Source organism: Branchiostoma belcheri, unplaced genomic scaffold (assembly GCF_001625305.1).
Source record: "Branchiostoma belcheri isolate BF01 breed outbred unplaced genomic scaffold, Haploidv18h27 scaffold43, whole genome shotgun sequence".
NCBI classification, from domain to species: domain Eukaryota; kingdom Metazoa; phylum Chordata; class Leptocardii; order Amphioxiformes; family Branchiostomatidae; genus Branchiostoma; species Branchiostoma belcheri.
In genome coordinates this window covers 499,804-517,760 of record NW_017804054.1, presented here as the reverse complement: position 1 = coordinate 517,760, position 17,957 = coordinate 499,804, and the positions used below count along the sequence as shown (strand labels likewise).

Sequence of the window (17,957 nt, the reverse complement as noted above, 5' to 3'; positions counted from 1 at the left end):
ACTATTAGGAACATTAGATATACCTGGAATAATAGGGCTCTGCTGTTTTCAGTTACAAATTCTAGTAGAAGGGGGTTTACACACACACATTTAGGAAATGGCCAAAGGTATACTGAGAATCTATATCAAACAAGTAATGAAAATGATTCTTTTGGGACAAATTTGAGTAAAATAAATAGCAATTTCGGGAAAGAAAATAGAATTTCTGCCAAATTATCAACTACACTACAAAATTTGATTGTGCACCTTAAAGTGAAATATTGACAGGCCCTCTATCGGATAGTTAGTACTCCATTTTCGCTACCTTTGTTTACTTCGTGACCTTCTCTATATCATTAGTGTGTAAGTAATCATATCTAGGGCATATAAGCTTCACTTCCGGTATATAGTGCTTAAGCATTTAGGCAGGTAGGCATATAGTGTTAAGGCCACAGCAAGTTAATTGTATAGATGACATCATGAGCAAACAAAAAAGGGCAAAAAAAACACAACTAGTCAAAATAGAGACTATAAGTTATAACAGGAATTAAAACAAAACATGATATCAACAACTTTTATTCCTGTATTATTCCAGGAATGTAAAAAGTAATGCTAGTGTGATAGACTGGTTTACTACAACAGCACTCAAGGCTAAGAAACTAGTGCCATTGACCATTACTAGTGGGAAAAAATTCCTATTCAAAATCAATGTGTGGATGTCATCTATAAAATTTACTTGCTGTGGCCTAAGCGATATTCAAGGTCTTGGAGAAACATGCGGACATCTGCCTCCCAGCTCATTTTTGAAAAGTCCCATGATGCCTGAAGGTCAGATGTAACAGCCATTACCTTACCCACCCAGTTTCTATGTTTAGAAAGGTTGTCAGTGATACCCCAGGACTGCGCTGGTGTTTAGTGTTGCTCTTGCCGCCTGTACCAGTTGGGTTGGCTGGATGACCAAAGGGCAACCCCTGTCTGGGACTATTCCACTGTCAACGCCGAAGGGGTGCAAGGTCGTAGGTCAAGATAAGGTCAAGGTAGGCCTCCAAAATATTCCCCGACCACTTATCACAGAGACACTCCGTTTGTCAGGCATGCCTTGTTGGTGGTTAAGAGCGCAAACAAAGTGACTGCTTGTAGAGGTAAGGCTCGTGGGTTGGTCTAGTCCGGTCCATGCACCGAGGTTACGACTCTGCGCATTCTGGGAGGTGGTTTGTTCCCAGACACTACGTAGTGCAGTCACTTTGCTTACATTCACACCACCCTAACAAGGAGACACGTGTTTGGATTGTTTTGTGGGACAGGTTAGTGGCAGAGTAACGAGCTATTATACAGCGCCTTGGGCAGAGAAACAAGCCAGTCAACAACATACGCAGACTTATAGTCTCCACCAGACTATCAATGTGGACTGAAAAATAGCAAAATACGAAAAGGAAGAAAAATTTGCCAGGAGAGTTTCGGCCACCACAGAGTTCTGCTAGTCCTTCTAAAAATGTTACCCTTAGTGCAACTCACTTACCTGGCCGATTATTGGCTTTTTGGACAAGACTAAAGCCTCATGCGTCACGAGACATGGGAACCCTAAGTCTAATAAGAGCTACTGTCATTGCCTAGTACAGTCTGAAACCTTGCGTCTTCTAAAATAGAGCTCTAATTTGGGATCTTGATAAGACTCAGATTCTAATCATTCCTGCTCACTCATGAAAAGACATAGACATCAAGAATATATAAGAAGAACAACTGACTAATTGACTAATAAGACTTAGTGGTTCTAGAAAGTACAGTTTAGCATCTGGTTTAAACCCAAAATGACACAGTACACAAAGTGCAAACTGCCCAACTGTCCGATGCTTTTTTTCCTTGACTCCTTGACACCCTGTGTGACCCTTGGTGTACCTCCAGTTTTACACTGCATGTGTCCACCTTAATGACCAGATGTTTTGTTGCCCTGTTTCTTCTTGTCCGCCAGTTTGCTGACCAACAGAAAAGCTGGCTGTTCGAGTGCTATACCTCAGGCTTGTAACTGCTATGGAGACAGGATACAACCAGATCAATGGGTCACCATAGGCAAACCCCATGCCCCACCGGTAGACAAAAAAGCAAGACCTAATGGAGCACAAGCGTCTTTCAACTGCCAGCACAATGGCCACACCAGGACTCATTAATGGCAGATTCATTAAGTTAATAGCTGCTCTCTATCCAAGGAAAAGGGAACAAAACTTAAAGCTGCAGCAGATAACTTTTCACGGATTGACCTATTGCATGCTGGTACATTGTAGATGTGGGGCATTATGGGTAACACCAAAACCATGACAACATGCATGCATGCTGTATTGTTATTGTTTTATTACAGTTTTCAGTAAAAATAAGTTTTCAGTAAAAAAAAGTAGTGTGGATGGATATAAATGATTTTGTACAGTGACCTTTTTCGTCCCTGTAATCATAAGGGGAAAGGGATTGGTCACTTCTTAGGTTTGAGCAAATCATTAAAAACAAGAGTGAAATAATGAAGTTTTAAGGATGGAAATAATGAAAAATAACCAGAAAAATTAATAAATCAAATCAGTATGGCTGTTGGGTAATACATAAGTATGGAAGGACATTTTTGAATGGTCAATTTATCTTTGGTATCTTTGTTCAAGTCTCACCACAGCCAGCAAAGGCTCAGTCACCCCACCTGTGGTTTCATTTGGAACTGCAGAGAAACGGATCCTCAATATTTCTAGATATTTTCTAGCATTGCGTTTTACTACAAACATCTACGTTTCTTGATTAAAAAAAGTTCAGTTCAGGGATCATTGCCAGTAAATAGAAATACAATCATTGGTGAGTGCAACATTTGTTTGTTTTGCATATCCAGTAAACTGCCTTTTGGTGCAAGACACCAGTTGTACAAGCAGCAGATAAGACCAAAGACAGTAAAATTTGATTCACTTACTATTTAAAGCTCCTTGCTCTGACATAGAAAAATCTGCTGCAGTACCAAAGAGAGCTACCAGGAGGCCCAAAATACTAGTACTCCTTGAGCTTCGTCGTTCCAAGACCTACCCACAAACATGTATCAAATATCATCACGATCCATCCATAACATCTGACCAAACATATTCGGGAAGAGATGAGGCAAACATACAAACCAAAAACAATACATTGTACCTCCATTTAACATAGAGGTAGTGACAGATACCTAGGTGTTCATTCACCTGTGTCCAGTGTAAAATTAGAACAGACATTAAAGGGACCATTTACTTGAAATGGACAAAGGCATACATGTGCTTTCAGGAAGTAAACTGTAAGTGTAATTTAAAAGTAAATGTCCTCTAGAATATTATAAGGCAAAGCATAAAGCTTTTGAATAGCTACATGTAGTGGGATAATGCACCTCACCAGCCAGAGGGTCACATTTTTCTTCAGCCAAGCTCATCTAATGAATGTGTTAGGTTCTTTTACATGCAGAGGTTTGATGCCTACCTAAAGTTCTCCCATATACAGGACTGCCAGCTGTATATCCCTACCCACTAGGATCCATGCAACCCCCTACCCTAGCGGGGCTCAAACCCATTTAACCTCTGCTGGTGAGGTTGGATGTGTAAGTCAAATTACAGAACTGGTTCTAGTACTGTAGTGGTGTCCCTTGGACTACATGTAGTCTACCATGTACAACCAAAGCCTTTTATAAAAGTACCACACCAGCATAATCCACTTTTATTTTCGTCTCATTGAATGAATAATTCCCATGAAATCTATTCTACCTCCAAGAAGGCTTGATTGTAACAGTGCACTCATGGGAGATTTGTAGTAACCTACTTTTGCATGATTTACATCACAGGGACAGTCCTTTATGTCCTTCAGTCTGAAGCACATGCTACAGAACTACCAGATAGGTTCTTGTACACTGTGAATCACAATTCTTTCACTGTACTTTAATATTTGCAGTTTTCGCGGTCACATCACTGCAAACTTGTCATTACCATGAACAATTGCTTTTTTTTTCTTCCCCTGCCGCCACCATGAACATATAGTTCCTCAAATATGTCCATTTTCCGCAGACCACGAAATTTTGCTCCTACAAACATAAAGTGATTTACAGTACTCAGAGATTACTGATGCTGCATTTCCTTAAATACACCTTTTTTTAAAACTTAGTGGTCTCTGGCATAAATATGAACTTGAAGTCAAACCCAGTAAATCTAGTACCATGCATGTTGTAGAATATAGTATAATGCTAGACGTAGATATAGTCTCACATACCACTGTATTTTCTTTCTTATGTTGTTTGTAACTGCAATTAGCCCTCGGGCATGTATTTGCAATAAACTTTCACTATACTTTTCATACCGGATGAGAAAATAGTTTTCAACTGAATGATGTCTAAAATAGTCCAATCTCAAAACCTCCTCCCTCCCCACTGTGGATAACGGTTCCCCCCTGCCTGACCCAAATGTAGTGCCTGCCCTGTGTGACGCTGACCTTGACCCTTACAGCAGAGACAGGATTAGCCTGACAATCCGCTGGGAGACTTACGTCCCATGGTATTGCAGTTGACACATACAAATGACCACTTTACAGCAGGACAAAATGCCTATGAACTTTACCAAAACATGTAATTCTCAGGATGAAGAAAAATTCATTGGGAAAGAACAATATGGAGAGGATTTTTTATGGGATTATAAGAAGCTGTTGATGTCAGGTTCGTACAACTTAACACACGATTCTTTCTGCCATTCTGTTGTGCTATTTCTCTCCTATCCTTAAATGCATCAACACTTCCGTGGTCTCACACACGAATATTAATTAAGCATGTTATGACAATTTTGCCCATCATGTGTGGTCATATGCATCATATGATCATCATATGATCACAAATTGAGGACTTCCTTGCATATGTGATACAACATTAATCTGTCTTGTTACCGATCCCTAGTCCTAGATCCTTGTTGTTTCTGTCACAGCCCGATTGAAAACTTACAACGTCAAAGTCAAAATCGCACAATGACCTATGACAAATGTGACCGGGTAAGTACTCCTGACCCCTCGGTGTCCTACTGTCCCACAACACCTTTTGTGTACCAAGGGTAAACATGTCACAATCAACATTTGCCACTGCCATTCACCTAAATCACACAGTACAGCATATTCAGGGAGACAGGAAGTGACAAAGCAGTCTTTTAAAAATGACATGTGATAAGGACATGTGTTCTTTCGATACATGTTGACCAAAAAGTATTGACATAGACAGAATTTAAGAACCACAAACTCACCTTCTTCTTGAGTTCTGTGCACTTTCTCAGCTTACAGATCTGGTGCCCAGTCTTCCTATTCTTACAGCTTGAGCACTCGCCACAGTTTTCCTTCCTGGTGCACGGCTCACACTCCCCACACCTCTTCCTCTTCTTCCTGGGGGCAGACAGGATAGGGCTGCTGACCCTGCTCCTCTGATTGGTGGCAGAAGAATCCTCGCTTGTTGGACTGGTGACAGACGTTGTGCTTTCCGACTGGGGAGACCCAGTACTGTTACTACTGGAGGCTGTAGAGATCTCCAGTTTTATTGACTGCTGCCCAGGAGAGACGGCATCGCTGCCAGCTGTAGTAGAACCCACTTGGCCCTCCTCCAACTGGGAAATACCAGGGTCAGTAGGTAATGGGCACACCTCCATCGCACCTTTGTTTACATCCCTGGCTCTCTTGCTGGCAGGTTTGCTCCGGTAGGCTTTCCGCACTGCTTCCTGCGCAACCTTGGGAAACTTCTCCATCCTGCCGCTGGCGTTCCCAAGTTCAGGGGCAGCTCGCGTACTGTTCTCCTTCTCCCCTGGTGTCACACTCCCAGAGATCTTTCGACCTGCATTCAGAATGACTCTATCAAGGTGAATGGCCTTTTCCACGCTCCCTGGGGGCGGGTCTCTCAGCAAACTCCCCTGGGAGCCAGCCTCCTCACCTGTTCCCCCCAGCAGAGTCCTGCGGATGAGTGACTCCACCATACTCTCTGTCCTGGTCGCATCTGGCCTACCGTGGATGTCGCCCATGTTTCACCTTAGGCAGACCTGGAATATAACCAACAGACCGCACGTGATACAAAAGCCTTGGTATCAACTCCCAGTCACCCCGCCAGCCCGCAGACACTGGCGCTCAGCCAAAACGTCTAGCATCCTGACCTCTGGCAAATAGAAGCGTGCAGAGGAAAACAATGAGCAGTTACTGATCGATCTGTGAATTAAGCCTGGAGTCGGACCCGGGGTCGCCTTTCCCACACGAAGCACGCCGGGGATATAATTTATTCAGGCGAAATGCACGTCGATACGAAGGGATCGGTAATCCAAACGCTGGCTCTAGCGCTGAGGCTTCGATTTTGCGGCTTGCCTTACAAATTAATCGCTTTTTGCGGCGGCATGTCAGCCTCTTTTACTAGGGAGGGCGGAAATTCATGAGGTCAGGCGGGCCCGCTTTTTTTTTCTGACAACAAATCAAATGGCGTAGCAAAGGCAACTTAGATCGTTTAGATCCACGGCTGAGAACCCCATGGTACAATTTTATGTGTTTTGTCCGACCAGGGAGTCTATAAAATTAAAAACCTCTACCGGAAAGGACGAAACGATCTGGCGCCTCCCTCTAATCTGTTGACGAATTAACACGTTCATTTCAGACGCCCCCTCTTTATACTTACTTGCTGTTTATGGCTTAACACCTACTTGTCAATTATATTGGAGCTGGTTGCAAATTGCAAAAACTGTGAAGCGTGCACGCGCTGGCAGTTCACTGTAAAACATATCGCACAGCCTACACAATAAATAATACTCACGACTCCAACTTTAGGGACTGGGCACGTGTCTTTTCGAAATCCAACTGTAGGACAACATCCGCTACAAAACAAATGGCGTCCCGTCTTCACGATCTGTTAAAGTCCAACTGGAAACTTGAGTTACTGCCTTGTACTGTGCAGTTTTCCCGTATCTTTACTGGATCGCCGATATTCCGTGACTTGGTTCCGCGTGGCCGCTCTACACGTCGAATATTGTCCATTGATAAACGGTCCTTCGGCGTCTCGCGGTTCCTAAGCTGTCACTCAGAAACCGTCGGTGACTTTCTGTAGTCCCGACCGACAAAGTCTCCCCAAGGACGGTCCAGCCTGGTTGATTTGTTGGCAGTCCTGGAATAACTGTGTACTTATATGTGATCCCGGCCGTGTCAGGGTAGTCCGTGTACAAGCACAAGTTACGAGGGTGACGTCGAGTTGTCAACGGTGGGTCGACCAAAACGGCCCTTACAACAAGCGAGGTTATGCAAAGTAGTTAGTTGACATGGCACGTCCCTTTGGGGGGAGGGAACCATTGGCTGTCGCCGTGCGCACTCTACCCTGAGATCCCTCACCAGTACCCGCAAGATTCCTCCGGTTCTTCCCGTCAGTGGTGTCCGTGGAACCGTGGCCGTGGCTCGGGATGTGGATCGGGTCCGGTGGAGGGAAAACCAGCGCGTTTCGTGACACAGACAACACGACAAAAGGCCCCTCCACAGCACTGTGATCGATTACTGCCCTAATGCTAGTAAATCTTCGCACCAGGCGGGCGGGCACTACTAACATGACCTCACTCTAGCCTCGGTCTTTTCGCGCCATTTTCTGAATCTGCGTATCTCGCTGAATTTCGCGGACGGCGACTGACTCACTATGATATATTACCAACATGTTACATTGTACGACTTGGCATTTTAATTTGTCTGTTTCTAGCTTCCGTTGTTGAAGGAAGCGTCCGCGAATCATTTCATGGAAGTACGATATACCTACGAAGACAAAAAACATGTCTGCCTTACCTTTGGCAAAAGACCCAATAAAGAAAAGCGGACAAATGAAGTTGATTTTATGTAATCTTTTTCTTTCGTGGGTTTAGAAATACGATTTGTATAGCAGTTTAATTTTAACGCCAATCCCATTGAGACTATACACTATATATATTTTACAGTAGCACTGGGGTATTCTAGATGACGTCTCTTGTACGGTTTTTACGGTAAAACGACCAATCGTCCCTTAAACGATTGGTTGAATAATTCATGTTTGCCGTGTGGCCGTCCCTTAGGGATACGAAACTATCCCCTTATTTGCCCATTCAATACGTGTCTGGTAGTGCGTAGGGACGGATCGATTTTTCCCCGCCGATCCCGGATTAATTACGGTCGGGGTCGATATGCGTGTTAGCGCGTGGAGCTTTCTCCCACTCACACTGCTCCACGTGAACAGATCGTTACTCTAACTTAAGTGTTCCTACTGAAATACAAAATGAATACCATTCTGCTAAGCGAGGCTTCTGAAATGGACGGTACTTTTAGGTCCAAGATTCCCTCCAAGCTAGTCTGGAGGCCAGACCCATAGGATCCCATAGCATACAGGGCCCAAAGTACTAGTAATATCTCAGTGGATGTATATTACTATGGGCCCAGTGTGCTATATGTCTGGCATCCAGGCTACCTCCAAGCCTCCACCATTTGATGTTATCCTCTTTTTCCTAGACTCCTAAGCAGGCTCTATGGGCCGGGCTTGCTGATATCACTTCTGGGCACTATATTTCTTGTGAGCCACCTCAAAGCCTGTTAAGGAGGCTATTGTTTCCCCGTTATTTTCATAATGGGGAAGCATTAATATAAATTCAACTGGTCTATCGATTTGAAATTTACATCCGCGTGCACTTTGGCCATGTATATAAAGAACACATAAGCGACAAGAGATGTTTTATCATCATAGCAACGGAGAAAATACTCTTCACAATGTGTGATAGTTCTGTATTAAGCTTTCGCACACAGCTTTCCATTCAAGATGAGTGATTAGGGTGAAGAACAATTTCGGAAATCTCGTCAAAGCTACTTAAAAGATGCGCAAGAAGAAAGACGAACTAAATGTCGCAAAATCACAATCATCAGCTCTAACTGTTACCAATGACAGCATGGCAGTTAGCGGCTCGACCAATGAGAGCGTTTATTTATTTATTGAAAATGCAACAAGACATTACACTGACTCTCAAGGCAGCAAAGCTGATGTTAGAGAGTCAACACATAAGGACAAAACATATAGGGCACATAATATCAACAGTGTGAAATTACAAAAAAATGATCATAAGAACCTATATCATTCCAATTAGCCGAGTAAATATATGTACACATCTAAAATAACACATTTGGAGGTCAGAGGTCGATAAAATAAGTCACAGTCAGACTACCTTATATGAGAAAAAAAAAGGATACTAAATAACAAGGTTAGAAAGGAACAGCTGGAAGTGCCTAGAAACGGTTTGTTGAAGTGATGTAAGTGTGGAAGGAGTGTGAGAGGCGTTGCTGCATATGCTCGTCAAATACTTGTATTCTCATATGATTGCATGCTGTGCACGCGCCCGTTCGATGGTAGAAAACGTTGGAGGGTTCGTCTGGTCTGTTTGGCCATTTTCCAAGAACGCGGAGGCTCTTTATGCGTGCGAATCCCGGCTCTTAACGCCGACCACGCATCAGCTGGTGCTGGCGGTTCTGCTTGGATCGCCGCCTGCGTGTGCACTCATCGTGCGGCTTTGAACTGTTAATCTCCGGAAGACGTGGCCGAGCTAGTCTCGGCTTGTGTAACCGTGTGTGGAATAAAGTACAAAGCCCAGATTTCAGAAAGCGGCACATCACGGAAGCGTTTTTCTTCTGTCGGCTGCAAATGTAATTTTGTCATAATCATTACGAAAAAAGGGAGTCCACATTTGATACTAATGTGCCGTGTGATACTAATCTACATAAACGATGAGTGATGTAAACGGTCCTTGTTGCCTAGATGTGGGCAAGTTCCTGTTGTTATAGATTAGAACACATACCGTAGCTACAAACCGTATGTCATGATCGATCAATATAGCCTGGTTCAGGGCTTACGGTTGCATATCCTTGGAGGTCATCGTATCAATTGTGATGCCGTAGAATTTTCACAGAGCCAACTAGATTCACACAGCCTTTTCCGCAATAATAACAGTTGAATTTTTAGAACACATGTGACTGGGCCGTACTAGCCTGGGTACGAGACTAAAATATTTTAGGTTGCGAGTATGGGAGCCACGGCATACAAATAGGATGGCACCCAGGCTTCGAGGGTCGTACGTATGTCGTATACGATCGTAGTACGATTGCAAACTGAAGGCAATTCTTGAGGTAGCCCGATGATATATGTGTGTTGTACAAAATTTAACTGTCTTCGCACTGAAAAGGACGTCGTAGATCCTTCATGGTCGGCGGTTCGTTCTGTCACATTGGTTCGGCATCAAAATCGTACGACAACCTGTGATTGTGAGCCGGCTATAACTGACACTGACAGGAAGCTGCCGTCCTGTAATGGCTGTTGTCGAGCACGTGGCGCTGTGTGAGTGATCGTCAATCCCGGTAATCCCTTGCGTGCAGGAGAGGACACGCAACTCGAACAATTAGGAATATCTCTTGTATTTCCGGTAGTGCACGTTATAACTACGTCCAAACACGCTAAGGCCACGGGAAGTAAATTTTAGGGATGACATCCTCTTTAACCTCTGTATCTAATGCAAGAGCGCGAAATGATTTCTAGTGCAACCATAAACATTATAACCAAAACTAAAGCGACAAAAATCTGTCTGACAGTAACATTTACTTCCACTCATCCAGAACTAGCCTACAATACAAACAAGCAACAGTTTTCCGTCAGTGACGTCGCATTTTTTGCCTCAAAGATATCAGTATGCTATGGGATATAATTAATTCAACTTGATACATTAATAAGATAGCCCCAGTCGTAGAGCCTGCTGACGAGGCTATGGTGACAGCTTGTCTCCCTCAAGTGTACGGTCGGCTTGTCACTGATAGACGGCTCTGTGTGGGCAACATTGGCGCGACGAAAGAAGCAAAACAAGCATGAAACGCTCAGTGACACTGTGTAAACTTCAAAATACAAAAAAGCGCCCACTGTCTGACAGACGGTTTTGTGTTATGATGCAGTCAGCGGAGGTACCTCAGGCCTGGGGAAATTGAGTTTGCGGTTGCCCGATCTAGCCTCTACCAGGCTTCGGTAGGTGGCCGGAAATCTGCCAAATGGAGATATAGCATGTCAGGGGAGTTGGTCTGTACAGAGACCATTTTGCCCCATCCGTAGACCATCTCCCCTGGCATGCTATCTCTCTATTTGGCCGATTTCTACTCTTTTTCGACCGCCTCCCGAAGCCTGGTAGAGGCTAGCCGACCGACCCTAGGCTTTTTTTGTACACATCGCATTGACGAAATGGTTTCCAATCGTATACTACTCTAGTAGTGTACTGTAAAATCCACACGAGAAATCAATCCTTTCAGAACTCACAAAACACACGGAACTGGTGGTTTTATTTAGAGGCGTTTGCTCATAAGTTACTACGGTATTATCATGACTTTCCATGGCAACCTGCCAATATTGTATGTTATACTAGGCTGTATATTGGGCTGAAGGACCAGAGTTGTCCTCATCAGCGCAGTGTATGGCGTAGAGTAGAGTATATGCCGAGGAAAACCCTGAGTCTTCAGCACCAGACGATACCTGTCACACACAGCGGCATTCGACAGCTCTGCCGGGCTGTAAAGGTAGCCTAGATGTCAGACTGTTTCCAGGGTCTACGCAGGTCAGCTCCTTGGTTCCTTGGCCAAAATGTCCGTATATATCTACGAAGGAAATTGTATGGCCTTGTATTACAGCTACCTGATACTGGCTATTAGAACTAAGAGTAAGGGCATGCGTTTCTTTCCTGAGAGTGTAGTCGAAGAGGTTGGTGTCGCCTTGCGTGACTGGCATCCAGGCTAGTTGTCACAGGGACTTTGGATCCTTCCTTGGAAGTGCGCTGGAACACGTTCTTTCTGCAGCGCGCGTGCCCACTGGCCCACCGGGCGAGGTTAACTGATCCCACTCCGCTATGTCTACAGCTTGACGACAGCTTTAATTGATCAACGACGAGGGGCGGGTCCAACAGCGCCCACAACTATGTGACAAAAACCACAAACGTCGGCGGAGCATGTATGTATGGCAGCTAGCCGCAGCGGTTGCCTAGTGTTCCTGCTACGTGCGGGAGGCCATCACTTTTCATCTGGTGCTGGTTAAAACTCGCACGTTTCTACCTTCTCTACCCTTGCTATTCATTTATCACGAGGGCATGTATCGGGGGTGCCCGGTAGTAATGTAACACAGGCGCACACGTACAGCACATCAACATGCAGACACCTAACGTACACTCACCTGGTCGATTTTTGGCTGGCCGAATTATGTTCGCTCACGTCCGACAAGGCTGGCAGCCCTCACGCACCACCCGGGCTCTCACGCGATCGGAAATCTTCGTCCCCGACCACTCACGCTACATTTACCCGGTCGTTCGGTGATTCCATCAGGTGAGCTGATGAGATCGCTACCTCACTACGCGGCCCGGGGTCCCGCCACCTTTGTCCCGAAGGCCTGGCGACGCGAGGCCTGGGTGATCTCAGGGCTCATCAGGCGTATGCGGTGATCGCGTGTTATCAAATTGATCGACCCCGCACTCACTCACTCCACGCGGCGCTTGGCGTGGTTTGGTGTCAAACCAATCCGGACAGGCCGTACCATTCTGTTGGAGGAGCTCTGCGATATACAAAAATGGCGGGGGACGTGTTTGATACTTTTACGAGGGTCTGAATGCCTTTTTTCATTCCGTGAGGAGTAGCGAGCTATCTTAATTTACCGTTAATCGTAGCTGGCCCGCTCTGATTGAGCGTTATAAGCGTCGTCGGTAAATTATTCGTGAAGCGTAATTGCTCGCGTTACTTGTTATTCATAAGCTTAATTGGCGAATTCTTCCTATCACGTAGTCGAAACTAGCCTGAAACCCAGCCTTGTTGGCTTCAGGTCCGCGCTCCCAAACATGGCTTCCCGTCAATTTTAGAATTTTTGGGAGCGGCCCCAAGAAGGCTGGATTTCAGGCTAAGTCGGGTTTCATACAAGTGAAGACGACGATCACGTCGATGTTCTCAGTCTAGACACTGCTCCAAATAAGCGGATCTTCCTCGGGCACCTTGATGGAACGAAGTGCGACCAATCTGTCACGAGCTCCGACCGAATCGTTTTCCCTCATCAACGTGCGTGCGTGCCAAGTAGTTTCCGCGCCGCCCGGGATCATCATTTATATGTAACGTAATCTATGGTCTCATTTCCCAAACTGGAACTCCAATTGCTAGAGACATTTTCCCATCTTGATTTTTCTAAAAATCTAGGGGACATAACAGATTCACTGCCTTCTCTTCCGTCACTAATGATGACCAACAATAAAAGATAAAATATGACCCAGTCTGGCTCGCTTTTTATTGCCAGGTTCCCTCCCCGTTACTAAACATGTTAACGGTACCGTGCGTATCATTGCGGTTCATCTATCTACCCCTGAAGCACGCCGTGCTTTCACGCCGCTGACGCTAGTTAAAAGTTTCCATGGCTGGAGCACATCGGTCATCGCGATGTGAACCCAGGTCAGACCAGGAGATGATATAGTCTCAGGATTCCTGAGACTTTAACATTTCGGTCCGCCTATATACCGGTATACACCGGAATACACAGGAACACACGTAAAGGAGTGAGGGTGAAATCTATAGGAATCCAGGTGCTTTGATGAGTTAATATCCCAGGTTACTGTATTTTCGTGCAATTTCACGAGTTTGTTGTTCTAAACCGTTTTAAACCTTAAATCGTACACAAATACAGTATATACTAAGTTGACAAAGTAGTTTTGTGATTACGCTTGCTGACTTGAAATATGCATCCACACTAGATTACAGTTAGACGTGCTAAGGTTAGGTGTAACAGGTCGTTTGTTCAGCTTTGGTTATAATATTCATCCTATTAATTTAGTACTGAAAATTATTGTCTTTGAAACGTGCTAACTACTATTATATGGGATAGCTTCTATCCCAGTATACCACCAAAAGTTTTCTATATGGTTCTCTATATGGTGAATTAATGAGATAGCACCCCTGTTATCCCATTAACTTACCAGAAAGAGATTCTCGTTCGGTGTGTAATGGAACGCCGAGCCGCGCCGCGTGCCTGCGAAGCTGGTATGAGAAGTCTATGCAGACATTGATACAGACTTGTTTGGTTTCACGAGTTCGACCCTCACAGTTTTCTGGGAAAGTTGTAGAAAATTAGTCTATCCTGGCCGCCTGGAGGCTAGCGGCAAGTCACACAAACGGGTCAGTGACCCGCCATTGGTGGAAACGTCTCGTTCCTCTCCGCGTCCAACAAATCACCGAGCCCCCCAGCGGTGGACCACAATCTGGACTTGAACTTGAAGGTAATCCAGCGGGCCCGCAGTAAATTTGGACAGTCACAGTTAACAAGTCATGGTCCGCGTCAATATGAAGTTCTCAGACCTCAGAAAACTGAAAAAGTGTTTTGCTACTCCACGAATTAAAAGCTACTTTGTCGTTGAAGGGAGAGCCCGTATAGAATTGTTCTATCCATATAGCGTGTCTGTTAGCTAATAATATGTAGAAATAGTTAAAATGATATTTAAAACAAAAAAAGTCACATGGGAAAGCCTACAGGGTCCTAGAAAGCATACTTTGTTGTTTTGTCTTCTTTTGTATAGCGGATATGTAAAAAAAGTGGTGTTGTGACTGTTATTTACTAGAATTAGACTGTAGATGCTCACTTTGCCCAGGTCGTTTGTTGGTCAAGTGCAAGTAGGAGACAGGCGAAAGTTATTCTTTGAGCCATTTCAAATACTCACCATAGCACTGTGTCCCTGCTGCTAGCTGAATACATTAGTGAAACCATTCCATGTATCACTCGATCGAAACCAACTACCCATTGATTTGGCGCACATTTGTAGCTTGCATCTTAAAAAATCTTTGTGCAAATGCCAGCGGCAAGTAGTAGAGTTATCTGTAACACTAAGAACGCAAATGTTATAACAACTGTAGGGGGTAGGACTTGTGTCACATCTGGTGTCAATTAATAAAGGACAGCTAGGGACCTTGTGTCTCTGCTGATCAGTCTGGCCCAAGCCGTGGTCTAGTGTGGTCATCTCTATAGCAGCATCCAGCATATATAACACTGGTGGCAGCGGACAGCGCTTTCGAGCGCTCAACCCACGCCATACCGACAATGCCGCCCGACTAGCATCCCTGACCTCGGCTAAGCAGCGATCGACCGCCGCCATCGTTACCATGCTGCCCGATCCGCCAGCCCGCTACCCGGCCACACCGACTCGACCCCTGACAGCCGCCATGCCGCCCGACACACCAGACCGCCGCTCCGTATCCGGCCAAACCGACTAAGAATCCGTCGACGCTACCCCTACGTGCCACGACCTCTTTTCTACCCAGCCTTGCTCCCGTGCACCAGGCCTGCCGTGAACCTGCCATTTGTCTCAGCCATGCAACCCTGCCCAAGACCGTCAAGACCGTGCCATGCCGTCACCTTCCGGCCCAAGCAGCCTGTGCCACGTCGCCGCGTCCCGACCGCCGACCGCCCGCGGAACCCAGCCCGCTGACTCCAGGCAGCCCTCGTGTCGCAGACGACCGACCCCATCATGAGTAGGAACTGACTTTCTAACATGAGTCATGACGTGACCTGCTAGATCTTTGCTGCGAACTCTGAGTACTGTATCTCTCTACCCACAGAACTTTCTAAGACCTATGAACTCTTGTGGTGTTGACTTGTTGTTGCACAATATGTGATGTTTTCTATGTTTGCCCTTGCTCGCACGCCTACGGGAAGCGACCAAGCCGCCTTGAGCCTGTGTATCTTTGTGTTACTTGCAAATGATGCTTGCCTAGTAGAAATGCTTGCCTACGGGACGACCCTGCTAGGAAGATCATGTATTAGCCTTTGTATTTTTGTGTTTGTTGCGAATGATGCTTGTCTAGTAGAAATGCTAGCCTACGGGACGACTCTGCTAGGAAGATCATGTATTTTGCGTTCCCGGATCACACTGTCCTTGTGTGACGGTCCGGAAGTCCCCGTACTGCCCCACGCTTGGGAGTACTCGAGGAAATGCGAACTTTGCCGCTGTGCAAGTTCAAAGGTGCTGTTTTGTATGTGAATTGTTACTGTTATGCCTGTTGTTCGTTCATTATTGTGCTCCAAATGTACTGTATAGCAGCGGTCCGTCTTACCCTTACCATCAAATTCCAAAGACCATGTGCACATCTGCTTTTTGTCGGCCAAGTTAATTAATAGCATCCTGTTACTTTATGGACCCAATTTCAAACCCATTATCATTGTTGTTTTTCCGGTGGCCATTATTATTACAGCGGTAACACTTTTAGTTATAGATTAGCGTTTAGCCACTGTAGCATTTGTTTGATGTAGTTTGCTGTTCGTTGTTTTTAGTTGTTTTTGTTTTTCCGCCCCTCAGTATATATGTGTCGAGGACGACACATTTTGTAAAGGGGGGCCAGTGTAGGGGGTAGGACTTGTGTCACATCTGGTGTCAATTAATAAAGGACAGCTAGGGACCTTGTGTCTCTGCTGATCAGTCTGGCCCAAGCCGTGGTCTAGTGTGGTCATCTCTATAGCAGCATCCAGCATATATAACACAACTACCATAATTCCGCCAGGTACCCCATGACTTCTACATTTTAAAAATGTTACAGTTTCAAAATTGTACGAATTTAAAAGAGATCAATAATTGCATAGCTTCCGGCCACGGAAGTATTGTTTTGGGTGACTAATCGGTGTGTGTGTGTGTGTCTATCTGTTTGTCCGAAAAGAGCAGTCTGACAGCACGTGGGTGGGGGAAGAAAAACAGGCAGAATGACATCCAGTGGAAAGGGACCTAAGCGTTTTAGCCCATTACGTATCTCCAAGTCTATCCTAGAGTACTCCATCGATCTGCCGTGTAACGCACGAGCCGTGTCGACCCCGTATTGACGCGGAGACAGGACTTCGATCTGTCCGGTCGATCGGGATGATAACTGACCACCTGTGCGTGCAATTACCGCCCCGTCAGTTCCGTGGTCCGTTGCCGGAGGTACCAATAGTAAAATGACGTTACACTACATGAACGCCGCTCCGGCTAATGCGCGCTTAAATCATGTATAAAAGTTCTTCCATATTTATGTCACTTTATGTAACATGCTTTAAATATTACAATTTCACCATGTACCACCATTTGGCACCATTTTTAAGTCACTTAACGTAAAATTTACGGTTGCTTAGATACTACAATTTACCATGTACTTTTTAAGTCATTTTACGTAATATTTACGGGTGCGTTGATATTACAATTGCACCATGTACCACCTTTACCGTTTCCAGTGCGTCCTTGGATCACAAAAATACTTAGTAAAACAGCTCTAGCGCCACGAGAGGACATTATTCGTGCCCTGGAGGGCGAGGGTTTACCCGGATTACTAGTTTACTCCCAATATCGACAGGAATCCACGTGCTGAAAGCCGTTGCTATGCATAACGAGCATCTCAAGGGCCCTCCAAACATCGATAGACGGGCTGGACGTGACAGGACATGAGCACAAACTGTGACAAAGTCCGTAAGTGTGTCCCGAGGTCACGCATACGCCACACTAAGGTAAAACCGTTTACTAACGATTGACAGAGAGACTGAGAAATATACTGAGCGATATTATCAGACACATTTGGAGTACTACAGTACGCGACTCCACTGATCATATCGTGCTTGTTTGAAAGACCATGTCACGGTTTGAATTTACGACTGAATACTGGCTGTTCTCCAGTCCTTGATGACGCCCTAATCCCATAACAATATTTGCAGACTTACTTACTTTTTAATATTTGCAGAACACAACAGAAAATAAGTCAGGATGAGGAGGCGTGTTCAAACTGCGCTCATCCAAAGTTTGAAACAATTAGTTATGACAAAAATCATTGTTTTTCAATCCCCTTGCACGTCCAAATGTTCCTTTCGGCCTTCGTGGTTTCTCCCCTCACTCATTCCGTTTGTCATCCGCTCACAACATCTGTCCATCGTCAAAACTTGAACCTTTGTG

The 17,957-nt window shown here is 45.1% G+C and overlaps 1 protein-coding gene across 1 annotated transcript in view; it reads right to left on the bottom strand.

Annotated features, from left to right (window-relative positions):
* LOC109478275 (DNA N6-methyl adenine demethylase-like) overlaps positions 1 to 7,526 on the bottom strand; it is a 36,851-nt gene extending 29,325 nt beyond the window's left edge. The window contains 2 exon segments of the mRNA XM_019779733.1: positions 5,238 to 6,017; positions 6,773 to 7,526. Coding sequence (XP_019635292.1) covers positions 5,238 to 5,999 — 762 coding nt within the window. The 5' untranslated portion in view covers positions 6,000 to 6,017; positions 6,773 to 7,526.
* Between the last annotated feature and the right edge of the window lie 10,431 nt (positions 7,527 to 17,957).